Below are 23360 nucleotides of genomic sequence, written 5' to 3' on the forward strand. Positions count from 1 at the left end.
CCAGCTGTGGAAGACTGTTCAAACAGAGCCTATAAGAGACATTCAGCATTCAAACCCTAATGCTCACTTGCTTCATTTTGTAGAAGAAGGTATTGAAGGCCAGAGGGGAGAAGTAGGTCCCTCCATATCATACAAGTAGAAGGTCCTAGAACTAAACTTGGGTTCAAGGGTAACTTTAAAGTCACTGAGATCCCAACCTCTCCCCTAGCCTGTGACTCTTGCTTAAGAACACAATAGACAGGTGAAAGATAAAATTTCAGAGTTGTTTTGATTTGCGTCTTTCTCTGATGGCTAAGGATGTTGAGTATTTTTTTTAAGTGTCTTCCAGTCATTTGAGATTCATCTGTTGAGAGTTCTCTGTTTAAGTCTGTATCCCATTTTTTAAAATTGGATTATGTATTCCTTTGATGTAAAGTTTCTTGTGTTCTTTTTATATTTTGGAGATCAGTCCTCTGCTTGATGTGGGGTTGGTGAAGATATTTTCCCATTCTGTATGCTGTCATTTTGTCTTGTTGACCATTTCCTTTGCTGCACAGAAGCTTCTCAGTTTCACAAAGTCCCATTTATTTATTGCTGCCCTCAGAGTCTGCGCTAGAATGGCCAAGATCCAAAACACTGATGACAGCTTATGCTGAAGAAAATGTGGGATAAAGGGGAACACTTTTCCATCTCTAGTGGGAATGCAAACATGTATAGCTGATTTGGAAATCTGTATGGCGATTTCTCAGAAAATTTGGAAGCAATCTACCTCAAGACCCAGCAATGCCATTCTTGGGCACATATGCAAAGAATACTCAATCATACCACAAGGACATGTGCTCAGTTATGTTCATAGCAACATTATTCGTAATAGCCAGAACGTGGAAACAACCTAGATGTCTCTCAACCAAAGAATGGATAAAGGAAATGTGGTACATTTACACAATGGAGACTTACTCAGCAGTAAAAAATAATGACATTTTAAAATCTGTGGGCAAATGAATGGATCTAGAAAAAATATATTGAGTGAGGTAACCCAGATCCAGAAAGACAAATATAATATGTACTCACTGATAAGTGGCTTTTAGACATAAAACAAAGAAAAACCAGCCTAGAGTCCACAACTTCAGAGAACCTAGACAACAAAAAGAACCTATGAGAGACACACATGGAGCTACATAGGAAGGAGAAAAAGACAAGATCTCTAGAGTAAATTGGAAACATGGGAGTCATGGGAGAAGGTAGAAAGAAGGGATGGAAGCAGAGAAAAATGTATAGCTCAACAAAAACAATGAAAAAGAAATTTAAAAAACTTAAACATACTTTATTAAATTAAACTATTTGTTAAATATCAAAAAAACCCCACAATAGACAGTATAAATTTCTAGAATTCAACACATTTAAAACTTATATGTGAATCTGTATCTTCTCTAAAACGATTTGGTAGGAGACATTTATATCTATTAAATAAAAGTAGGTTTAATTATTTTAAGTTGAAAAGAAATGCCTCAAGTATATTATCTAGTCACTATCTCAAAGTAGCACATGAACTTAATAGTTACATATAACTTGGGATGATATTGTTATAATAACTAATACCTACTAAGTATGTGCTATGTTTCTAAGTCTCTAATCAATAAGTTCACAGTCCTTTCATCCTACGCTCTTCTGTTTCACAACTTGAAGAAGCCAAAGAACTTGATGAAGTTCACACAGAAAGTAGGTGATACTTCTAGGATAACAAGTCCTGTCCTTTTCTTCTCTTTCCTTCCTTCCTTCCTTCCTTCCTTCCTTCCTTCCTTCCTTCCTTCCTTCCTTCCTTCCTTCCTTCCTTCCTTCCTTCTTTCTTCTTTCTGCGTCATGATTTCACTAGAGCACAGCCTGTAGCGCAGGCTGGGTTGGTACTCACAGAGATCTGACTGCCTCTACCTCTTGAGGTTCTGGGACCTTCTCTATGTTCATTCCAAACACTGATGGCTTAGTTTCATCTGAAATCAGCTTGTATTTGTTGCAGACCTTCACTGGCTTCCTGTTTTCTTATGTGACCTGCTTTAACTGGGTAGGCTTATGAAAAGTCTGGTGTAGGAGAGAAAGAAGGAGCCGCCTGTGCTAATGAGGAAGTTGCTTTGTCTGTTCCTGTTCAGCAACACTTCTGAATGTAATATATCACAACAAGTCAATGAATCTTACTTAATTAGTTCCCCATACCTTGCCCAGGAGAGAGAGAGAAAGAGAGAGAGAGAGAGAGAGAGAGAGAGAGAGAGAGAGAAACTCAATAAGAAAACTCCAGTTTATGTTCTTTATATTGTGTTACATCTTTTATTCATCCCTAAGTTTTTAAAAGACATGTATTTCCAACCTTATAATCTATAAATTTTGGAAAATATTATAATCTTGTATTGTGATTGTTAGCTTTGACCAGGACTTCTGGCAGACAAATGGTTTATGTTAGTCTCACTTAAGCCTCAAGCATTGATATTAAGATCAGCACACTACAGGTGTTCTAAAACCCCTTCCTGAATGACTATTAGGCTTTCTACAAACTCACAACCCTCTGTTTCCCCCACCCCCAATTCTGACTTAAATAAACTCCATTCTTTCATTCCTTCATATTCTGTCTCTAGGTCTCTGTTGTTGCATTCCCATAGTCCAAGCACAGAGAAGGTTGGCTGGGCCCCTGCTGAGTCAGTTCTCACCCTCCCCACCACCCTTTGGGTGTGTTTGGCCTTCAGAGCCAGCATCTCAGCCAGGCACAGCAGTGCTGAGTCATGCTGAGTAATGCTGAGGCTTAGGGTGTGTGGCCAGATGTTTTCAGCCTTGAGTGATGAGTGCTATCTGGGTCTCCAGCAAGAAGTCCACAGAGATGGTGGCAAGAAAAAAGAAATTTGTTACTTGATGAAGACATTGCCTCCACCAGCACCATGAAGAAAAGGGGACCCTAAAACACTGTGTGACATATCGTAGAGCATTTTATTTTCTGAATAAAAATTATTTTCATTATTCTTATTAGATGTTATAGCATAATCAATTCTTTTGAATTCAGTGTTTATTCTTCAGTCTTAAACATAGAAGCAATAGAATCATACATTTTTAGTGTACACACACATACAGGAATTTTGTTTATAAAATATGCAATAATTAATCAAATGCTATTAGAACAGTTGCAGTCATTGAACTTGTACTAGGTAGTTCCTGGACAAGTTCTCAGGTACCCTGTATTCCAGTACAGAAGCTTAGTTTAGGTTAGAATCGGTGTTATAAATGCTTGTTGAGTGGGATTCCTCCATTCTCACACCATTTTGAACATACAGGAAGTACTCATCAGGATGTAGGGATGCAATACACATTTGGAGGAAGAAAAGGAAGCACCCAGTCTTCCTCCTTTGCTAATGTAGAAATTGCAGTCTCTGTACCAAAGGCTGTCACTGCACAGGTGTATTTTCTCTGATTATTCTGACATCAGAGAATTTTCTCGCCTCAAAGAAAATGTAAATTTCTTCCAACTAAAATGTCATGGCTTCTAAGTCACTGGTCCCCTTCTTAGAGGGATATTGCCTAACATTGTTTTGACTGAAAGGTTGCTGTGCACCCAAGTTCCAAAGATGGCTTCTAGTTTCTCTAATTACCCATCCAATAGACCTGTCAAGGCAGTTCTGAGGTCATGATTGCAATGACTACAGGCATGGATGGAGGTCAGCACAAAGTTCCTGCTTGCTTATTCAGCCTCAAAATCTTGAAACTAATCCATACTCCCACTTAGAAATGAACATGCATTAGCATGAGCACAAATATGTACACACATGGCAGCCATGCTGTAGTTATGCCATTGAGATCATCACATTGTGTCAACAGCTCAGGAGTGGCTTTTGTTCATTCCCACAGGTAAAGGAGAGCAATTGCCTGGAGAAACCATGTGAGGTTCAAAGCATTGCTAGAGTAGCCAACAGGAAACCTTTTTTTCCCTACAGTTTCTACCTGGGCTAGTTTCTTAATTATAAAATTTTCAATTATATATAAGAAATTTGGACTTCTCACAGAGCAGGGCACCCTGATTTCTCTTAGGACTGGAGAGGGAGGGGGAGAGGTGGAGGGAGGAGGGGGAAGGAAATGGGAGGATGGGAGGAGGTAGAAATTTTTAATAGATAAATAAAAAGAAATTAATGAGATTACAGTTAAAAGTCTCTGGCCTTGGGGTCGTTCCAGCTCCTTTATAACATTTGAGTTCCCCTTTTGATCATTTGGGATCTTGTTTGTTTTGTCTTTGAAAAGAATATGGTATCTCAGTGAAATTTCGAGAATGCAACTTATTTCCTTGCCTCTGTGGGCTCCATAAGCTATATATAGATAGTCATGGTATCCTTGTAAATTTTGATAATAGCCACACATTTGTAGCAATATGTATATACTTATGAATGTAAAACTCTAAACATATTTACCAGACTTTCGCAAGCCAGATCCTTGAACACTATCCCAGAGCCCATTCCTCATGAAGGAATAGTGATGGGATATAGAAGGTAGGAGTCTGAACACTTCAAATCTCACCAGTTCAGCAAAGCCCCAACCTTGACTCAGCTCTGCACCTCTGCTCCTTATCTGTCCCCACAGTCTCTGACCCCACCTAGTTGTCACCATCCCAAGCCCAGGAGAAGAAAACAGCAGCTCCTTTGACTTCTCTTAAAATAAAATAAAAGAAAGCCCCAAGTACCTAGACAGATGGCCAAGAATAAAAAGGAAGAAGAAGGAAAAAAAGGAAAAATAAAAGGAAGATGGAGGGAAGGAAATAGGTCTAGTGAGAAACCACACCACAGGCCTGTGAGGTTGGCATGCAGGGAAGTGTTCTCTCAACACCTGGATCTAGGACTCTGCAAAATAAAAGTTCAGCTACCTCAGATTCAACAGTCCAGAGGTGAAGACTTATGTTTAGAATAATTCCTCTGAGCTATGAATTTTGGGGCAAGGACGATCATTAAATATTGCCAACCCCAGGAACAACAAGCACAGGGTTGTTTCTCATAGGCCCCACTGGGATGACCTTGCTAAGCAATGGGGTCTGGACTTTGTCAAGGTGGCTGTCATTTAGTTTCTGCTTACTTCTCTAACTCTCATACTTTTATATTTTTCCAAAGAGATGCAAGTTTGCAATTTAGGAATTACCCTAAGTTAAAACTTCCACACAGGACAATACAAATCTTGAAGAGGCATATGTAGGCAAGATATAATTTTTCATTTTTCTTATATTTCAAAAATTACTAATAGAAATTCACCTTGCCAGTTAGAAGTACAGATAGACCCTAAGCACACAGTAGGATCATTTCCAACAGAAGCATCCATAGAATTTTAACTTCTGCATAACTTTGGAGCCAATTTTATTTAGAAATTATTCAAATGTATGTCTAAGTTCAATGAAGTTCACCAGTTACTAAATGACTTAATTAACTGGTTAAAAATAATGAAATTTGGCCATTCCCTAAGGTAGTGGTGTTAGCTGGAAGGGAAAATTGAAAACAAAAAGCACCCACCATAATAAGAGCAAAAGTATTTTTGACTATGTCAGAGTGTTTTGGTAGGCTGATCTTGGTTTATGGAATACATGAAGTGATTATTCAACACACACACAAAAAAAAGTTCTCCAGAATTTTAATCCTAATAACAGACAACTTTGCAACTTAATTTACTCATGGACTCAAGTTAAAAAACAAACAAACAAACAAACAAACAAATAACAACAATGAAAGCATGGTAAAGAAACCAAGAAAACAAAGTGACAGCTTGGAATAAAATAGGGCATTTATGACTTTTCTAGGTTACCAGATTCAAGTACAAACTTCAAGTTCCATAGCTAAAGGAAACGGAGACCAACTGGCTGGCTGTGTACAAACCTCTCCGGGTAAATAAAAGCTATGCACATCTCTGCCTGGTTTGCTCAGTGTAGCCTCTGTGAGGTCTGTCAAACAGCAGGGAGCCACTCTGAGAATGAGAGGCAGCTCTACCTCCAATACATTCATGGGGCTGCTGCCTAAGCTCATCTGACACTGTCCATGGCTTGTTCCTTATTCTCTAGTTTAGAGGCTTTCTGCAGGGATGCCACCTTGATGCAATTAGTCAGTAAGACATTCCTGGTGAATGCAACACTTAGTGGAGATATTCTATCCCGTTTATTGCTGTTAGAAGGATATGAATGTAGACATGCAATGAAGCAAAACAGTGACCATTTCTTTCAGTAAGAATTGGGAACAATTTTTTCCTGCTCAGAAACTTCATATATATATATATAATTATATAATTTTATATATATATATATATATATATATATATATATATATATAATTTTAAAACTATGGTGAAGAAGACTTTTTCTTGGGCAACACTAAAAAAACATATATCAAAGGGGTTATTTAACTACAAACAATGCACTGTTCAATGTCCCATACTAATAGTATATAAAATTGGCACACTATTTGATTCTTTCTTTAAAAACGTGTGGGCAGTGCTTAGGAGTGAATCCAATTCCTGGACTTTGTACATGCTAGGCAAATACTGTTTTGGCTGAGCCTCCAACTTGGGTTTTTGAGACAAGGTCTTGCTGTGTAACTCAGTTTGGCATACAGCTATCTTTATTGTCTATTGAGTCTTATTCTTAAATAATGAAACATCTTTCTCAACCTAGAGTTCTATTTTCTATGTTGTCTCTTCTAGACAAAAACTTAAACTGGACCCACAGAGCATTTTTAAAATGCCATACTATAGTTATTACAGTTATTCTTACCATTAACCTTTATGAAGTAGATATTATGGTTGCTATGGATCAACCACTAAATCTAATGTGTTCATGAGGAAGTATATGCAATATTATAGCAAAGGTAGCTATTTCAGCATGTGTATGGCAACTACATGGATATTCTCAGCAATCCTATGTATATAATTTTATGCACACTATTTAGTAACTAACAGCTTGTCAAATTGGTCTCTGTCATAAAAACGTAAGTTCACATTTATATTGGCCATTGCTTAGAATCTGTACCCAGAAAACTATAGAGTAAAAACTGAAAGTGGGGCAGGGATTCAATGGTTTGTAATGATGCAAATTTGGGAAGACTATAAGTTAGATAACAGCTTCTCCAATCATAGGAGGAAGAAAAGGAGAGGCATGCTCATGTGTCAGAAACGGCTGTGTTATACACATAAAGAGTCATCATAAAAGACAAGGCAAATCAAAGGTTATAGTGAAAAGGCCCTGGCTAAACCTGGAATATAAGGACTGGAGACATAGAAGCCATATTGCTATATAAGGATTAGAATTAAACTTAAAAAAATGAAATCTTCTGGAAGAGAAACTCATAGGGCTATTAGAAACACAGGGAACAACAAAGGAGGTAAAGGAAAGAACATATGCAGAACTGACAGGAGGCAGGGACTTGGAAGGGCAACTAGATTATGTAGGTGACCTTTTCTGTAGCTAGGAAAGCTAAACTGTGCACACATCTGCATCCTTCCCTCAGTCATCAACTCTCTCAACTTACAGTTATGTCACCTTTGTGACTTCATTTCTTTATTTAAAGAAAAGGTAGATAACGACAATTATATTGCCAGATGCAGGTTAATCAGGGTGGTGTAGAGACTATCCTACATGCACATGGGTGAAATTCTCACAAATGTAGACTTCTAACTTCAGCTCCAATATGTAACAACTAACAAGTGACCCCAAGACATGAGTAGATATCAAGGGCTCTGGAGATCATAACCTTCAGCTACAACAAAAGCTGAGCATCCCCAAACGTCTCTCCAGGTGACTGGTGTGTCAGTTCCTCAGCTGGATCATATGGCCTACTTTAAAGTAATTTTAGCTCCATCCCACAGATGAGAACTGTCTATATGAAAATAAGCAATAAAAGAGTCCAGGGCAATATTCACAAAGGAGCCAAGGGCCATAGAAGTCAGTCAGAGGACTCTAGAAACACAAAAGGTGAACTTGGAACCCATCTTCTTCATGACATCACTTCCTGGTGTATTTTAGAATTGAATCTTTGGTCCCATTATCAATCCTTTGCTACTGTATTCATCTGACAGAGGCAACCAAATATGATTCTTGTTCACTTGGGACAATACATATCTAGAAGACGTAGTTTTAATCCACATATCTCAAGAGAAGAATCAGATGCAATTCTGTGTCCACAGCACAAATTCCCTTTTTCTTTAGTTTGTTCTTATCATCATTATTTTAGACATAAAATTTTTTCCTACAGTGGGTTAAGCTCCTCTCTGTGAATTTCTTGGAAATATGAGGAAAGAGGTGGGTGTTATCTTGGAAGTTTACACAGGAAGAGAGGAGAATGAAAAGAGAATGAATAAAAAAGTTTTTGTTAAAGGAGGGACCAAAAAAGAAAGACTGGCCCCATATCTAAACTGTATTATCATAAACTCAGTGTACAGTTACTACTGACCCTCCCACCCTCCCATAACCTGGCTCCACCCATGAGGACCACAGGTCAGGCTGACCAATAGCTTTAAAGAATTGTATGGAACAAAGGGCCACAACATCGTCCGTGAAGAATAAAAGGCCACCATTTCCAGCAGCAGTACATACCTGCTTCTGACACTCCTGTGATCAGCAGCAAGCTCTCAGACCTGACATCATGGTGAACTTCACTGCTGAGGAAAAGGCTCTGGTCAATGGCCTGTGGAGCAAGGTGAACGTGGAAGATATTGGTGGTGAAGCCCTGGGACGGTAAGACTTGGTTGCCGATTCATCTGAGAGAAGGGTGAATAGTACTTTGGACAACTAGCCAGGAAAGTCAAGAATTCTGAGAATCCCTGACTTTTCCATGTCTCTCACCTATTTCACAGGCTTCTCGTTGTATACCCATGGACTCAGAGGTTCTTTGACAGCTTTGGGAACTTGTCCTCCGCCTCTGCCATAATGGGTAACCCGAGGGTCAAAGCCCATGGCAAGAAGGTGCTGACTTCTCTTGGAGAAGCCATTAAAAACCTAGACAACCTCAAGTCTGCCTTGGCTAAACTCAGTGAACTGCACTGTGACAAGCTACATGTGGATCCTGAGAACTTCAAGGTGAGTTCAGAACAAGCTCACTACTTTATTTTGCATTTGTCTTGGGGACAAAAATGGAGGAAGCTTGGAATTGAGTGGTGGTGATGCCAACACAGATTTCAAAGTTCACTGGTCTAGGCAGGATGATAATGAATGGCTGTAAGAAGCCTAAGTGCGTTTACAGGCATTTAGAAAATTTTGTCATGATAGAATTTTATTGTACTTATCATGGAGAGTAACAGGAAAGAATAACTGATCTGTGCAAGAAGAACTGGAATCTGGAGAGGAAAATAGCTTAACTTCTATAGATACTAATAATTGACGTTGAAGAAAAGATTTGGGGAGCAATTTAAAGATGGAATTTCTTTATCAGCATTATAAAAATGTGTTTAATTCCAAAGTGAGCATTGCGACAAGTGGAGGCTTGTTCCTGCATCGGTGATGGTTTTAAAACTCCACCAAGAGAACTTGTAGCACAGAAATTCTGTATTTATAGATAATAGACAATTGGTGAATGGGAAAAGTAACAATAAAGGTATATGAATCTAATGGAAAGAGGAGAAAGAGTGAGAAAACAGGCAGAGAAGTGGTGAGTGTCAAGACAATAGCAAAATTGAACCTATGCTTATCAGAGATGATTGAATGTGGAGTTTGATACAGGATGTGTTAAGAGTATAGGCTCAAAATATCTTTTTGTTTTTCTTGTATTTTTTTTTTCTGAGCCTGCATTTAATGTACCAATCTGTTTATTTTGTCTTTCCTTGAACAGCTCCTGGGTAATGTGCTGGTGATCGTTTTGGCCAGTCACTTCGGCAAGGAATTCACGCCCGAGGTGCAGGCTGCCTGGCAGAAGGTGGTGGCTGGGGTGGCCAATGCTCTGTCCCACAAGTATCACTGAGCCCTCTCTCTAGATGTCCAGCAATTCTGTGTGTCCCCTATGCTCCCTTGATGCACATGAGTACTGGACTGGTCCATGAGAACACAGGTTGTTTAATAAAGATCATTCATCTCAGTAATCACTCTTGTCTTGTCTGTTTTTTACTCTATTGCTAAAGAAAACTGTCTGATGGGTTGGTGGGAGAGGGGAAGCAGAGGAAGACACCCAGGTTTCTCTGAAACTGGAAGTACTCAAGGGAGGAAAATAGATGCTGTGGAAGGCTTCTTCAAACCCAGGGGAAAGAATTCTCAAAGAGAAGAAAGAGTTCAGTTAGTGGAGAAGGAATTGTGTTGGAATATATAAAAACATACTGTGGTGGGTAAAGAAAATAGTGTCATGTGATAGCTCATGGCAGGTTGTGAAATATCCCATTTCCATTAAGAAAAAGTTTGAGAGAGCCAAGAGCTAAGATAGAACTATTATTTTAAATTATTTAATGCCTGTCCTCTTCTTCTTAAAAGCATTTATTGGATAACCAATTGGCATGCTTTTCCCTGGGGAAGATTATTTCTCCAGTTCTCAGCATCATTTAGTTGCCTGTAATTCTTTGTGTGTGGTTAAAGTTTGATGGGTTTTCCCTCATTCATGTAACTGGGTCTCACAATAAACTCCCTGATCCTCTGGCACTTGCAATCTTTTGTACCTCTTCTTCAGTATCCCTTTAGCCTTGGGTGTGGGAGTGCTTTGTAAATGTATTCACTGGGACTGGGTTCCACAACTCTGCATTTTGATGTGTGCTGGGTGTCTGTAGTGGTCTCCATCTATTGCAAAGAAAAGTTCTCTGGATGAGGGGTGAAGAATACATTTACATATACATATATGCATGTAATGACAATGAATGACAAAAGAAGCCATAAATTTGAAAGAGAGGAAGGAGGGTAGATACAAGGGTTGGACAAAGGAGAAGAAAGAAAGATAAGTTGTAACTATATCATAATTTCAAAAATGTTTTAAAAGCTATTTATTATTTTAAGTTTTATAAGTCTGTGTGTATGTATTTGTGTTTGTGTAAGGAGGTGCTCCTGGAAGCCAGAGCTTTTGTTTTCCAGTAGAACTGGGGTTCAGGTGGCAATTTGGCTATTTGGGTAGATCCGTATACATTACTACCAGCTCACAAACGTCTTACATTAAAGATAATGTACTTGGTTTTCTCTCAGACTGTACATTTTGTACTGATACACCAAAAAATCCTTCCACCGATATATGGTAAGAACAAAGAATTCTTAAAACTCTTAGTAGAAAGTCACCACTACTTAGACAACAATGAGGACACTACGAGAGACATATACAGATCTAATCTTCATGAAAGTAGAAAAAGACAAGATCTCCTGAGTAAACAGGGAGCATGGGGAATTCGGGGGAGGGTTGAAGGGGAGGGGAGAGGCAGGGAGGGGAGCAAAGAAAAATGTAGAGCTCAATAAAAATCAATAAAAAACGAAAATAATAATAATTAGAAAAAAAGAAACGCAAAAAAAAAAAGAAAGAAAGAAAGTCACCACGAGGGAGGGAGTTCCTAACGTGCAACTCTGTCCCAGCATGCGCACTGTTACTGGATGGAAATACCCCTGGTGCTTCAGTTATTTTGTGAATACACAACCTGTAGGCAGAGCCTGGTTGAAGCACCTGAAAGGCCAGTCATTCAGCCTTCTAGGACTCAACCTGACAAGAGCGCTGACCCCACTTCCTGCACCGCCAGGCAGCTGCACATTCTACAGGGAAGCAGTGTGCTCCTAGGGCTTAAACGCTATCATCGGCACACAGCAGACTGCTCTATTTTACAGTATGATGAAGGCAAATGTAGAGACCATATTTGCTCTAACACCAATCTATTCCTACTCAGAAACGGAAATGTATTAGGAACTGCTTTCCTGAGGCTGTGGGGAAAGAGGGAGATCATGGCCTAAATCTCTAGAAAATGCATCAAACGGTTTGCACAGCACTTCCTTGTATTGCATGGCTTCTGAGTAAGGGGCATATTTCTGTCACTCAGGTCCTGATTCCCATGCCAGAAAACAGTCTCATCCTCTCTAGGGCTGCCCCGTGTTTGTCTCTGCTTCAGCTTTAATCTACTGACTTAAAGGCTCAAGATGAAAAGGAGAGAGCATGAAAGATACCCTTGCAAATCTCCTGTTGGGAGGAGAGGGGACCAAAGAAAAGCAAAGAAGGAAAGAGAATAAATGCTATGAAAAGCAGCAGGAGGGTCTCCCCCATGAGGGAAGGGGCCTGCTTGACACTATCTTACTGGGAATGCTATCTAAACCTGACTCCACTGGACCGCACCCCTGTCTTGCCCAGCCTCTCTTGACCAATGGCCTCAGAGTCCTGGGGAGGGGGAAGGGGTGCAAGGTCCAGAGTGAAGAATAAAAGGCCAGGCCTTCAGCCACTTGAGTACACTGCCTTCCACACACCTGAGATCAACTCCCAGCTTCTTGACCTGACACCATGGTTCACTTCACAGCTGAAGAGAAGGCTGCTATCACAAGCATATGGGAAAAAGTGGATGTGGAAAAAGCTGGAGGAGAAACCCTGGGAAGGTAGGATGGGAGCCCAGGATAGGGGAGGAATGGAGGGGGGAAGTCATGCATGGCAGAACTAACCAGGCTTCCACTAGCGGGTGGTGACACGTTCTGACTTTCTAACTTCTACTGCCCTGTGTGTCAGGCTCCTGATTGTCTACCCATGGACTCAGAGATTCTTTGACAAGTTTGGAAACCTCTCTTCTGCCCAAGCCGTCATGGGTAACCCCAGAGTCAGAGCCCATGGCAAGAAAGTGCTGACATCCCTAGGTTTGGCGGTTAAGAACATGGACAACCTCAAGGAGGTCTTTGCTCATCTGAGTGAGCTTCACTGTGACAAGCTTCACGTGGATCCTGAGAACTTCAAGGTCAGTTCAGAATATGCTCATGTGCTCAATTTAAATATGACATGGGGGAAAGAATGAAAGTTAAAAGCATGATCAGTACCTGCTGCTTTTTGTTTGTTTCCAGAAATCTATTCCTCATATTGGGTTGTCTTCCTCAGCCTTAATACAAGGGGAGTGGCTTAGTCCTATCTCAACTTGATATACTCCTTCCTGAATAGAAACAGGAGTGGACAGGGGGCAGGGGACAGAATGGAGGGATGGAGGGAAAACTGTGGTCATAATATAAAATAAATGAACAAATTTAATTAATAATAAAAAGAAAGTTATTATAAATGTCACAGATCTCAAAATATGTGGGTCTAGATCTAGTGTTAGTGAATTGCTAGAAACTTCTTCTATAAGTTTGCAAATATTCAGAATAGACAGACTTGTATTATCTCACTATGTAATTCAGTATTGTCTCAGTATGTAACTCAGTTGGCAGAATACTTTCGCATGGCACATGAAGTGTTTTACGTGATGCCTACCGAAGGAAAAAAGGAATAGACTTTTGGAGTTCATTACGAATTCCTCTCTACTTTTTAAAAAGAAAGCTAGCATATATGTGGAAGTAGAAATAGCATTTGAAGTTGACATTTTGTTTTAGAGAAGGAGAAATACATTATTTATATGGATTCTAAATGATTGACACTTCAGGAAAGATATGAGAAGAAAACTAGACAGATTTTTCTTAGTGTGATGGACTTCCTAAAAATCATTACAGTCCTAATGAGTAATATCAGAAGGAGTGAATGCTCTGTCATCGCAGACTTAAACTCTAGTAAGTGTGCTTCTACACTGAAATCCTGTGCTTACTGAAGCCAGGCCGTTTGTGACTAAGAAAAGGAATAAGAGACATAAAAATGGAAGATTGTGGAAACAAAAGGAAGCAGGCCAGAAGAGGTTCAATGGGGAGCAAGGAGGGCATTTGAACAGTGAAACTGAAGCAACCTCTTCATTAGAGTGAACAGATAGTTGAGGATTGGAGTCCTCAAAAAAAGTAACTTAAACATACTATTTTTTCATGTAAATTCCCTTTTCTGTCTTTTTCCTCATTTTTGTGTTTTCTCTCACAGCTCCTGGGAAACATGCTGGTGATTGTTCTTTCTTCTTACTTTGGCAAAGAATTCACGGCCGAGGTGCAGGCTGCCTGGCAGAAGTTGGTGGCAGGAGTGGCCAATGCTCTAGCCCACAAGTACCACTGAGCCCCCTTTCCTGATGACCAGCACTCTGTGTACCCTCCGCCCCATCTACATAAGACCACTGTGCTGGAATTTGAAACCAGAGTTCTGTTGAATAAAGTCTATTCTCTTCAGTAACACAAGAGTCATATTTCTCATTGTATATTTCTCACTTTTGTGTTAAAGAAAGAAGGTTGAAGGGCTCATAGTAGGGGAGCAGCATAACAGGAAACCCAAGTTTCTCTGAAAACTGTATCGGGACTCAGGGGAGGAAGGTAGATGTTAGGAGATTTTCCTAAGGTGTCAGGGAGGGTGAAGAGTTGAGAAGAATTGTCATGTGGGAAAGCAAAGGTTAATCTGCTGGGGAAGGCGTTGTACTGCAGTGCAATGACTTAGTGTGACAAATGTCAGGAGCAGCTTGTGATATGTCTTGTTTAATTAAGACAAAGCTTTACACAGATCTAATGACTAAGCTGACATAAACAATGTACTCAGATTCTTTATTTTAAGAAACAATTTACTTAATTTTTAATCACGTGCCTCTGTGTCTGATTGTGTTTGGGTTTGTGCATGTGAGTTCAAGATTCTAAGAGGTCCAGACTAGTACTGGTCAGGTCTCACTGGAACTGGAGTTATGGGGGGTTGTGCGCCGCCTGCCATTGATGCCGAGAACTGAACTCAGTTCCTCTGAGAGCACTAATTACTCTTAAACACTGGGTCATCATTGTCTCTCCACCTCTCAGTGTACATTTTCCAGCAGATGCTTTATCAGGTGTTCTGTGGGTCTGATTGCAAGAAAAAGGACAAACTGACAAAGAGCAGTGAACATTTAAGAAAACGTTTCAGTGAAACAATAGCAGGCTTATGTTTTGAAGGAGTTCATTGTCTCAATGAAGAGGCAAAGATATGAGACACAATTCGCTGTAATTCCCTGTCAGACTATAGCGAGTGATGAGATGGTGAGAGAGAAAGGATATAAGTGGAACCCTCTCAGGGGATGATGGCAATTTCATACATGGGAAGTCTACATGGATGCTAAAACTTTCTGTAATCTAAAGCCTGTAAACTAGATTTTAATGATTTGTATAAAACTATAGGGTATTGAAGAGGTAGAATTTTGCGAAAATTAGACAATTAGGGACTTAGATTGTAAAAATCTACTTTATTAGGTAGGAAACAATAAACCCACCTGGTGAAGCCTGCTTATCATCCCCCCTACTTGAAAGTACAAGCAAAGTAGCACAGTTTAACAGACTGCCTGAGCCAGAGTCAGTTCAAGGCTCACCTACAACTTAGCGAGTTGCTGTCTCAGAATAAATCCTGGTCTGAGGATGCTGCTCAGTGTGGAGCACTGGCCTAACATGTGGAATGTCAGAGATTCAATTCCCAGTACCACTAAAGTAAGAACACTGAATGAATTGATTAGTAACCAATAAAGAGTCTCGGGAAAACCGACTGAAGAAAGGGGCTATTGAGAAAATATCCTCCTTACGAATCCAAAGTTGATCTAAATCCTCAGGAACCGGATGTCACAGTGTTATAAAGGTTTAAACTAAGCAAGTGAAGCAAGGTGTGCAACTGCAGCAATGACTGAAGGTGGGAGAGACAGACATGGGGTCAGACATACTGGAAGGTATGAGTAGGAAACAGAAACTACGAACTTGCAAACCTTGAGTGGGTGTAACTATATAAGGCATGCCGTGAGACACTCAGGTGGGGAAATCACACCTGAGAGTTTAAAGTTGCTCAAAGACATTCACCTCCTAAGTCAATCTCATGTGAATGTTTGGGGATATTTAAATGGTAGAAGTCAGAGGACAGCACCTGCTCTTGACTCCATAGATATGGAGAATGACTGAAGAAGACTCAAACATGACTGGGGATGATAGTTTAAGTAGTCTTTGTCTACTTTAAAGATGAGGGAAGAATGGTTCTTTAGTTTCACGTTATCAACAACATTGATCTTTCTGGTCCTCCTAGCTTTTCAATATGGCAATAAAAAATTCAGACCTTGTACAAGGCACTGAAATTGGTTATCACTGGGCCTGCCAATAGATGAGACAATGCCCACTTTTATCAATTTCTTTCTCTTCTTGCCGTCACTAATGATTTGGCTCTAGATGTCAGCAGACAAAGGCTGATAGTTCTGTGTTGTAGAAAGAAGAGACATTTACCACCCGCTTGAGAGCTAGCTACGCCTAGCGCCACTACAATGTGAAAAAGCAAGACAATGGAAAAATAACTGTCAATATATTTACTCGCATATTCACATATACAGGTCAGGATAATACAAAATTTTGGTTTGTTTGTTTTGTTCCTGGAGACATGATTGCATGCCTGAGGTTGTGGGGAAATAGGGAGATCATGGCCTAAACCTCTAGAAAATGCACCCAATGGTTTGCACAGCACTTCCTTATATTGCATGGCTTCTGAGTAAGGGGCATATTCCTGCCATTCAGATACTGATTTCCATGCCAAAAAAGAGCCTCATCCTCTCTAGGGCTGCCCCGTGTTTGTCTCTGCTTCAGCTTTAATCTACTGACTTGCAAGGCTCCAGATGAAAAGGAGAGAGTGTGAAAGATACCCTTGCAAATCTCCTGTTGGGAGGGGATGGGACCAAAGAAAAGCAAAGAAGGAAAGAGAGAGAGTAAATGCTATGAAAAGCAGCAGGAGGGTCTCCCCCATGAGGGAAGGGGCCTGCTTGACACTATCTTACTGGGAATGCTATCTAAACCTGACTCCACTGGACCGCACCCCTGTCTTGCCCAGCCTCTCTTGACCAATGGCCTCAGAGTCCTGGGGAGGGGGAAGGGGTGCAAGGTCCAGAGTGAAGAATAAAAGGCCAGGCCTTCAGCCACTTGAGTACACTGCCTTCCACACACCTGAGATCAACTCCCAGCTTCTTGACCTGACACCATGGTTCACTTCACAGCTGAAGAGAAGGCTGCTATCACAAGCATATGGGAAAAAGTGGATGTGGAAAAAGCTGGAGGAGAAACCCTGGGAAGGTAGGATGGGAGCCCAGGGCAGGGGAGGAATCAGGGGGTGGGGGTGGGGGTGGGGGTGGGGGTGGGGAATGTGCATGGCAGAACTAACCAGGCTTCCACTAGCGGGTGGTGACACGTTCTGACTTTCTAACTTCTACTGCCCTGTGTGTCAGGCTCCTGATTGTCTACCCATGGACTCAGAGATTCTTTGACAAGTTTGGAAACCTCTCTTCTGCCCAAGCCGTCATGGGTAACCCCAGAGTCAGAGCCCATGGCAAGAAAGTGCTGACATCCCTAGGTTTGGCGGTTAAGAACATGGACAACCTCAAGGAGGTCTTTGCTCATCTGAGTGAGCTTCACTGTGACAAGCTTCACGTGGACCCTGAGAACTTCAAGGTCAGTTCAGAACATGCTCGTGTGCTCATTACTATGTTTGCTAGCGACATTACTGGGACTTGATACCATGACTGGTAACGACTTCACAGATTCTCATCTACATGGCTCCAAAACTAGCTTCAGTAAATAAGTAGTATAAGTCTAAATTAATATTTAGCTCTGCAAATACTGTGGAAGAGAAAGATTTTGGTGCAGCATAGACTGTACTCCTAGCATGCCTGAGGCCTTGTGTTGGATCTCTAGCATTGGGAAACAAAGGGTTCAGATACTGGATGTTTTTTTTAAAGAGTGTATTTTTAGAAATTTTTAGATTTATGCAAGAAAAAACAGAATTTGAACTGGATATATTGTCATTAGGAAGAGAAAATATCTTATTTGTTTGGTGCCTAATAATCGATACTTTAGGGAAGGATATGAATGAATCCAAAAAAGCTTATCTTGCTCATCTTTTGACAAACTGTCTAAGTATTTTACATTCCCATTCAACATCGGCATAATTGGAGGCTTTTTTATTGGTTGGACGCTTGACTCCATTAAGCATCTTGTTACCCTGCAGTCTTATGTTCATTTAGATTAGTCCATTGGTAAATGAGACAGGAGGCAAGGAATACAGGAGGTAAAAGGGCGGAATGAGGAAGAGTACAGATCCAGCTGGTTGAGTGGTGTGTGGGAACAAGAAGAGTCATGCAATGGGTTGCCAAGTTTGTCAGAGGTGAAGGGATAGGTAGTGAGAGTCTGGGATCCTCACGGGATATAATTTTTATATGCCATCGCTTTGAACCTCTACCTATCACTCCTATATGCCATTTTTTTTTTTTTTTTTGTTACAGCTCCTGGGCAACATGTTGGTGATTGTCCTTTCTGGTCATTTTGCCAAGGAATTTACCCCTGAGGTGCACGCTGCCTGGCAGAAGCTGGTGATTGGTGTGGCCAATGCTCTAGCCCACAAGTACCATTAATCTCCCATTTCTGTAGACCAGTAATCCTGTGTGTCTCTTATGCTCTCTTCGAGCACATGAGGACTGGGCTAGGCCTTAAGAGCACAGATTTTGTTTAATAAAGTTGATTCTCAATAATCTAATATTGTTTTTTTTTTTTTAACTTTTACACTGAAAGAAGATCTGGGTGGGCTTATGGGTGGGGAGGAAAGGATATACTGTGGAAAAGTGGTGAGGCTCAAGGAGGATGAAAAGATGACAAAAATTCTTCAGGAAGAGAAGAAAGGGTTCATTCAGTATGTGGTAGGGTACAAAACATTTATTGTACAAGGTAAAAACAAGGGTAGCAAGTGATTAGAGGGAAAGAAGGCTAGTGAGACATCTAAAATATTTCTTAAGTTTTACAATATGTGTATGAGAGTTTTGCCTGCATGTTTGCGTGTGTACTACGTGTATGCAGACCAAGAGAGGGTCATATCCCCTGGACTGGAGGTACAGCTGGTTATGAACTGCCATGTGGGTGCTGGGAATTCAAGTCTGGTCATTTGGAAGAGCAGCAAATGCTTTTATATCTGAGTCCTCTCTTTAACCCCCAAACAAGCTGTAGATTTTTTAAGAGAAATCCTTATGTATTTAAAATGCAAGCTAGAAGTATTATTTTTAATTCTTTGTGCATTTTTGAAGAGCTGGCTTATACCTTGTGAGACTGAGATATCAAAGTAAATGGGGAGCAGAGTGATATGTGGGATCTTGTTTGAAAAAGTTTGAGGAGTTACTGTAGCTGTACTTTCCTTTAGTCACGTGTGAGGGTCACTTCACTGGCACAATGAAGAATAACAGCTAAGGCATTGTGTAACAGGATGTAACAAGTCCTGAAGTGAGGTTAAAGGTACCAGAGAAATAGTAAATTTAGGGATCATTTGAGAACAAGGACGATTTCATATGAATGAAGACTACATAATTATGAGAAGGCCCACATGGTCTAACTCCTGAAGGATATCTTGGTATCTTTATTAATGACTGTTCAATATAGAGGGCTATTGAAGAGACCAAAAGTTACAGGTCCCTGAGTATAGAATTATAACATACAACTATGTAACAGGAGATGGTAAATCCAATACTTATGAGCTAGCCTGAGACTTCCCAGGAGCATTTAGCAATGTCAAGCCAGACTACAGAAATTACTGGATATGGTGGCACAATGAAAATGGAAAGAGAGGGTGAAGATGTAGAAAATTCTACAGTGCTTGCCAGTAGGCGCAAAGTTCCCAGGTTCAATCGATAGCTATACATACAGTTTCAAACAATGGAGTAAAATTTTAGTAACTATAACTCTCCTTAAATAACTGGACAAAATTTGGGATAATTGAGGTAGTAACCTTCTTGCATATATAACTGAATTCAACATTGCAGACACTGGGCACACAGGGAGTGTAATTGTTTAAACCCAGAAAGTGAAGTGAGGCTCCCAGCCTGGGAAGGACCGGCAAAGGTAGAATGAGGCAGACCTGGTGCCAGATTTCCAGGAAGATTGGGTAGAAAATGGAGGGAGGATATCTGACGTCACTCCACCCAGTGTATATAGCTAGAGAAAGCCGTGAAGTGGCCTGGGACCCTCATGTCACTGAATTTGCTTCAGAGAGTTCAGGTTGCTCAGGGACACTGAATTTCCCAGTCTTGAGTCAGTTTCAAACATCAATGCTTGACATTTGGACCGAAGTCCAGGAGTCTTGCTGAAGAAATGGAGGAGGGGGTTGTAGAAGCCAAGGTTATGCTTAAGGAGGGTCAGGGTTATGATGGGGGAACCCATAGAGACATCGACCGGAGCTCTTGAGATTACATGGACTCTGAACCAACAGTTAGGGAGCTTGCATGGGACTGATCTAAGCCCTCTGAATGTTTGTGACAGTTATGTAGCTTGGTCTGTTTGTAAGGCTCCTAGCAGTGAGATCAGGACCTGTCCTTGGCACTTAGCAGGCTTTTGGGAACCTATTCTCTTTGAATTAGCTCGCCCAGTCTTTATGCTGGGGGAGGAGCTTGCCTGCCTCAACTTGATGTGCCTTGCTATGTTCCAGCCCATGGGAGGCCTGCCCCTCTCTAAATGGAGAAGGAGGAGGAGAGGATAGGGATAAATGAGAGGGATGGTGAGAAGCTGGAGGAGAGGAGGGAGGGGAAACTGTGGGAGGTACATAAAATAAATGAAAAAAATGTTAATAAAATAAAATTAAAAAACAAAATCAAAAGCAATTGTGTTTGAATGTGTAAATTCTGGGAACTATAGTGACAGATTGGGGCAAAAATAATTCCAATTCTCATTTCTTGAACTCTTTGCATTTGGTCGATATTTGACTTTCCTCTTTGTCTCCACCACAAGGATGGAGACCAATAATTCTTAGAGATGGAGACTAGGGCATTTCTGAAGTCCACGAAATTTTATAGCAGTCTCATTAGAATACATGTGGGATCTCACTGAATTCAAAATGATGTCACTAAGCTAGGAAGAGCCATATCCATTTCCATTTCTCTTTCTTTCTTTCTTTCTTTCTTTCTTTCTTTCTTTCTTTCTTTCTTTCTTTCTTTCTTTATTTTTATTTATTTGTTTAATTATTAAAGATTTCTGCCTCCTCCCCGCCACTGCCTCCCATTTCTCTCCCTCTCCCCCAATCAAGTCCCCCTCCCTCATCAGCCTGAAGAGCAGTCAGGGTTCCCTGCCCTGTGGGAAGTCCAAGGACCTCCCACCTCCTTCCAGGTCTAGTAAGGTGAGCATCCAAACTGCCCAGGCTCCCACAAAGCCAGTATGTGCAGTAGGATCAAAACCCAGTGCCACTGTTCTTGACTTCTCAGCAGTCCTCTTTGTCCGTTACGTTCAACGAGTCCGGTTTTATCCCATGCTTTTTTAGACCCAGTCCAACTGGCCTTGGTGAGTTCCCGATAGATCATCCCCATTGTCTCAGTATGTGGGTGCACCCCTCGCGGTCCTGAGTTCCTTGCTCATGCTCTCTCTCCTTCTGCTCCTGATTTGGACCTTGGAATTTCAGTCCATTGCTCCAATGTGGGTCTCTGTCTCTGTCTCCTTTCATCGCCTGATGAAGGTTAATATCCAGGAGGATGACTATATGTTTTTCTTTGGATTCACCTTCTTATTTAGCTTCTCTAGGATCACGAATTATAGGCTCAATGTCCTTTATTTATGGCTAGAAACCAATTATGAGTGAGTACATCCCATGTTCCTCTTTTTGGATCTGGCTTATCTCACTCAGAAGAAGTTCAAATGGCCAAAAGACACTTAAGGTCATGCTCAACTTCCTTAACGATCAGGGAAATGCAAACCAAGACAACTTTAAGATACCATCTTACACCTGTCAGAATGGCTAAAATAAAAAACACCAATGATAGCCTTTGCTGGAGAGCTTGTGGAGTAAGGGGTACACTCATCCATTGCTGGTGGGAATGCAAACTTGTGCAACCACTTTGGAAAGCAGTGTGGTGGTTTGTCAGGAAATTTGGGATCAACCTACCCCTGGACCCAGCAATACCACTCTTGGGAATATACCCAAGAGATGCCCTATCATACAACAAAAATATATGCTCAACTATGTTCATAGCAGCATTGTTTGTAATAGCCAGAACCTGGAAACAACCTAGATGCCCTTCAATGGAAGAACTGATGAAGAAAGTATGGAATATATACATATTAGAGTACTACTCAGCAGTAAAAAACAATGACTTCTTGAATTTTGCATGCAAATGGACGGAAATAGAAAACACTATCCATTTCTTTTTCTTGACTCCTCTCGATTCTGGTTGGTCACTTCATGAAGTGACAGATTGATGCTGCAGCGATGGCCTTTCCAGTCAAAAATCCAAATAATATCATTTTAAAATTGTTTCTGATTTACTTATATACAGATCAGGATTGTTAAGTCTGGAGTGTAGCCCCAGCCCCTGGCATCCATCCTAGCCCCCTGGCCTGCAAGTTGCATTAGTCTGGACTCCAAATCCCAGCATGCTAGGTCCTGACCCCTCCCCCAGGGGGAGGTCAGGACCTCCCACAGGTTATTTAAGTGGACTCCCAGAGGAGAAACACATGGTTCCAGGTTTGCATGTGCTCCCTGCTTTCCTGTCTCCCAACCATGTTCTCAGCAACCCGATGGGCATTTTAATTTGGGTTGATCTGTCCTAATTGGATTTCTTTGTGCTGGCCAAGCCGCTGATCTTAATTTTTTTCCTAACAAGGATGATGAATGATTTTTAACAAATGAAGGTTAAATTTTTGGTTCTTTAGCAATTTTTACCAATGAAAATACAAAAAAGGAAGATACCAAAAAAGACTGAAAATATGTCACTGACATAAATTTATTATTATTACTTCTTTAAGAATGTTTGCATAAGTGTCCAGGTGTAAGTCTGTGCAATTATATTGGTATGACTCTGTGTTAAGGAATACAAGGGACAAATGCATTTTTAAAATTTTTCTTTCCTCTCTCTCTCTTTCTTTTCTTTCATGTAGTACTCCTCCCAGTTTCTCCCCCTCTCTCCCAGATCCACTCCTCTGTTTCCTCTTAGAAAAGAGCAGGCCTCCCAGATATATCAACCAAATAAGTTAAAGGCTATGCAGCCTAGGCTGGTGAGCCAGTAAATCTCAGGAATCCCACTTTCTGCCTCTGGGAACATCTGAACCATCACCATACTTGATGGTTTTAATTTTAAGCAGGATACAGGGAATCAAATTCAAGTCCATATACTTGCATAAAAAGTCTATCATTTGCTGAGCATTCACCGATACCAATTTGTTGTTGATGATAGTGTTATTATATTTACTGTTTTGAGACAAGGTCTCATGTAGAACAGATGACTTTAACTCAGTCTGCAACCTAGGATACTCTTAACTGATAATCCTGTACCTCTCTCTCCTCTAAGGCATGTAATGCATGATAGCTGCCTAGGCCAGCATCTTGACAAGTTACTAGAGACAAATTCTAAGAGAAGTCAAG

At 40.7% G+C, this 23360-nt stretch overlaps 3 protein-coding genes across 3 annotated transcripts; all 3 read left to right on the plus strand.

The window, feature by feature from the left end:
• The first annotated feature begins 8612 nt into the window (after positions 1–8612).
• LOC130879499 (hemoglobin subunit epsilon-Y2) lies at positions 8613–9923 on the plus strand. The gene is made up of 3 exons (XM_057778098.1): positions 8613–8704; positions 8824–9046; positions 9795–9923. Exons 1-3 carry the CDS (start codon positions 8613–8615, stop codon positions 9921–9923), a joined length of 444 nt encoding a protein of 147 aa, XP_057634081.1.
• A 2481-nt stretch (positions 9924–12404) lies between these two features.
• Positions 12405–14069, plus strand: LOC130879495 (hemoglobin subunit beta-H0). The gene is made up of 3 exons (XM_057778090.1): positions 12405–12496; positions 12624–12846; positions 13941–14069. Exons 1-3 carry the CDS (start codon positions 12405–12407, stop codon positions 14067–14069), a joined length of 444 nt encoding a protein of 147 aa, XP_057634073.1.
• A 2892-nt stretch (positions 14070–16961) lies between these two features.
• LOC130879494 (hemoglobin subunit beta-H1) lies at positions 16962–18387 on the plus strand. Its single transcript, XM_057778089.1, has 3 exons — positions 16962–17053; positions 17206–17428; positions 18259–18387. The coding sequence occupies exons 1-3, from the start codon at positions 16962–16964 to the stop codon at positions 18385–18387; spliced, it is 444 nt and encodes a 147-aa protein (XP_057634072.1).
• The last annotated feature ends 4973 nt before the right edge of the window (positions 18388–23360 follow it).

Source organism: Chionomys nivalis, chromosome 8 (assembly GCF_950005125.1).
Source record: "Chionomys nivalis chromosome 8, mChiNiv1.1, whole genome shotgun sequence".
Taxonomy (NCBI): domain Eukaryota; kingdom Metazoa; phylum Chordata; class Mammalia; order Rodentia; family Cricetidae; genus Chionomys; species Chionomys nivalis.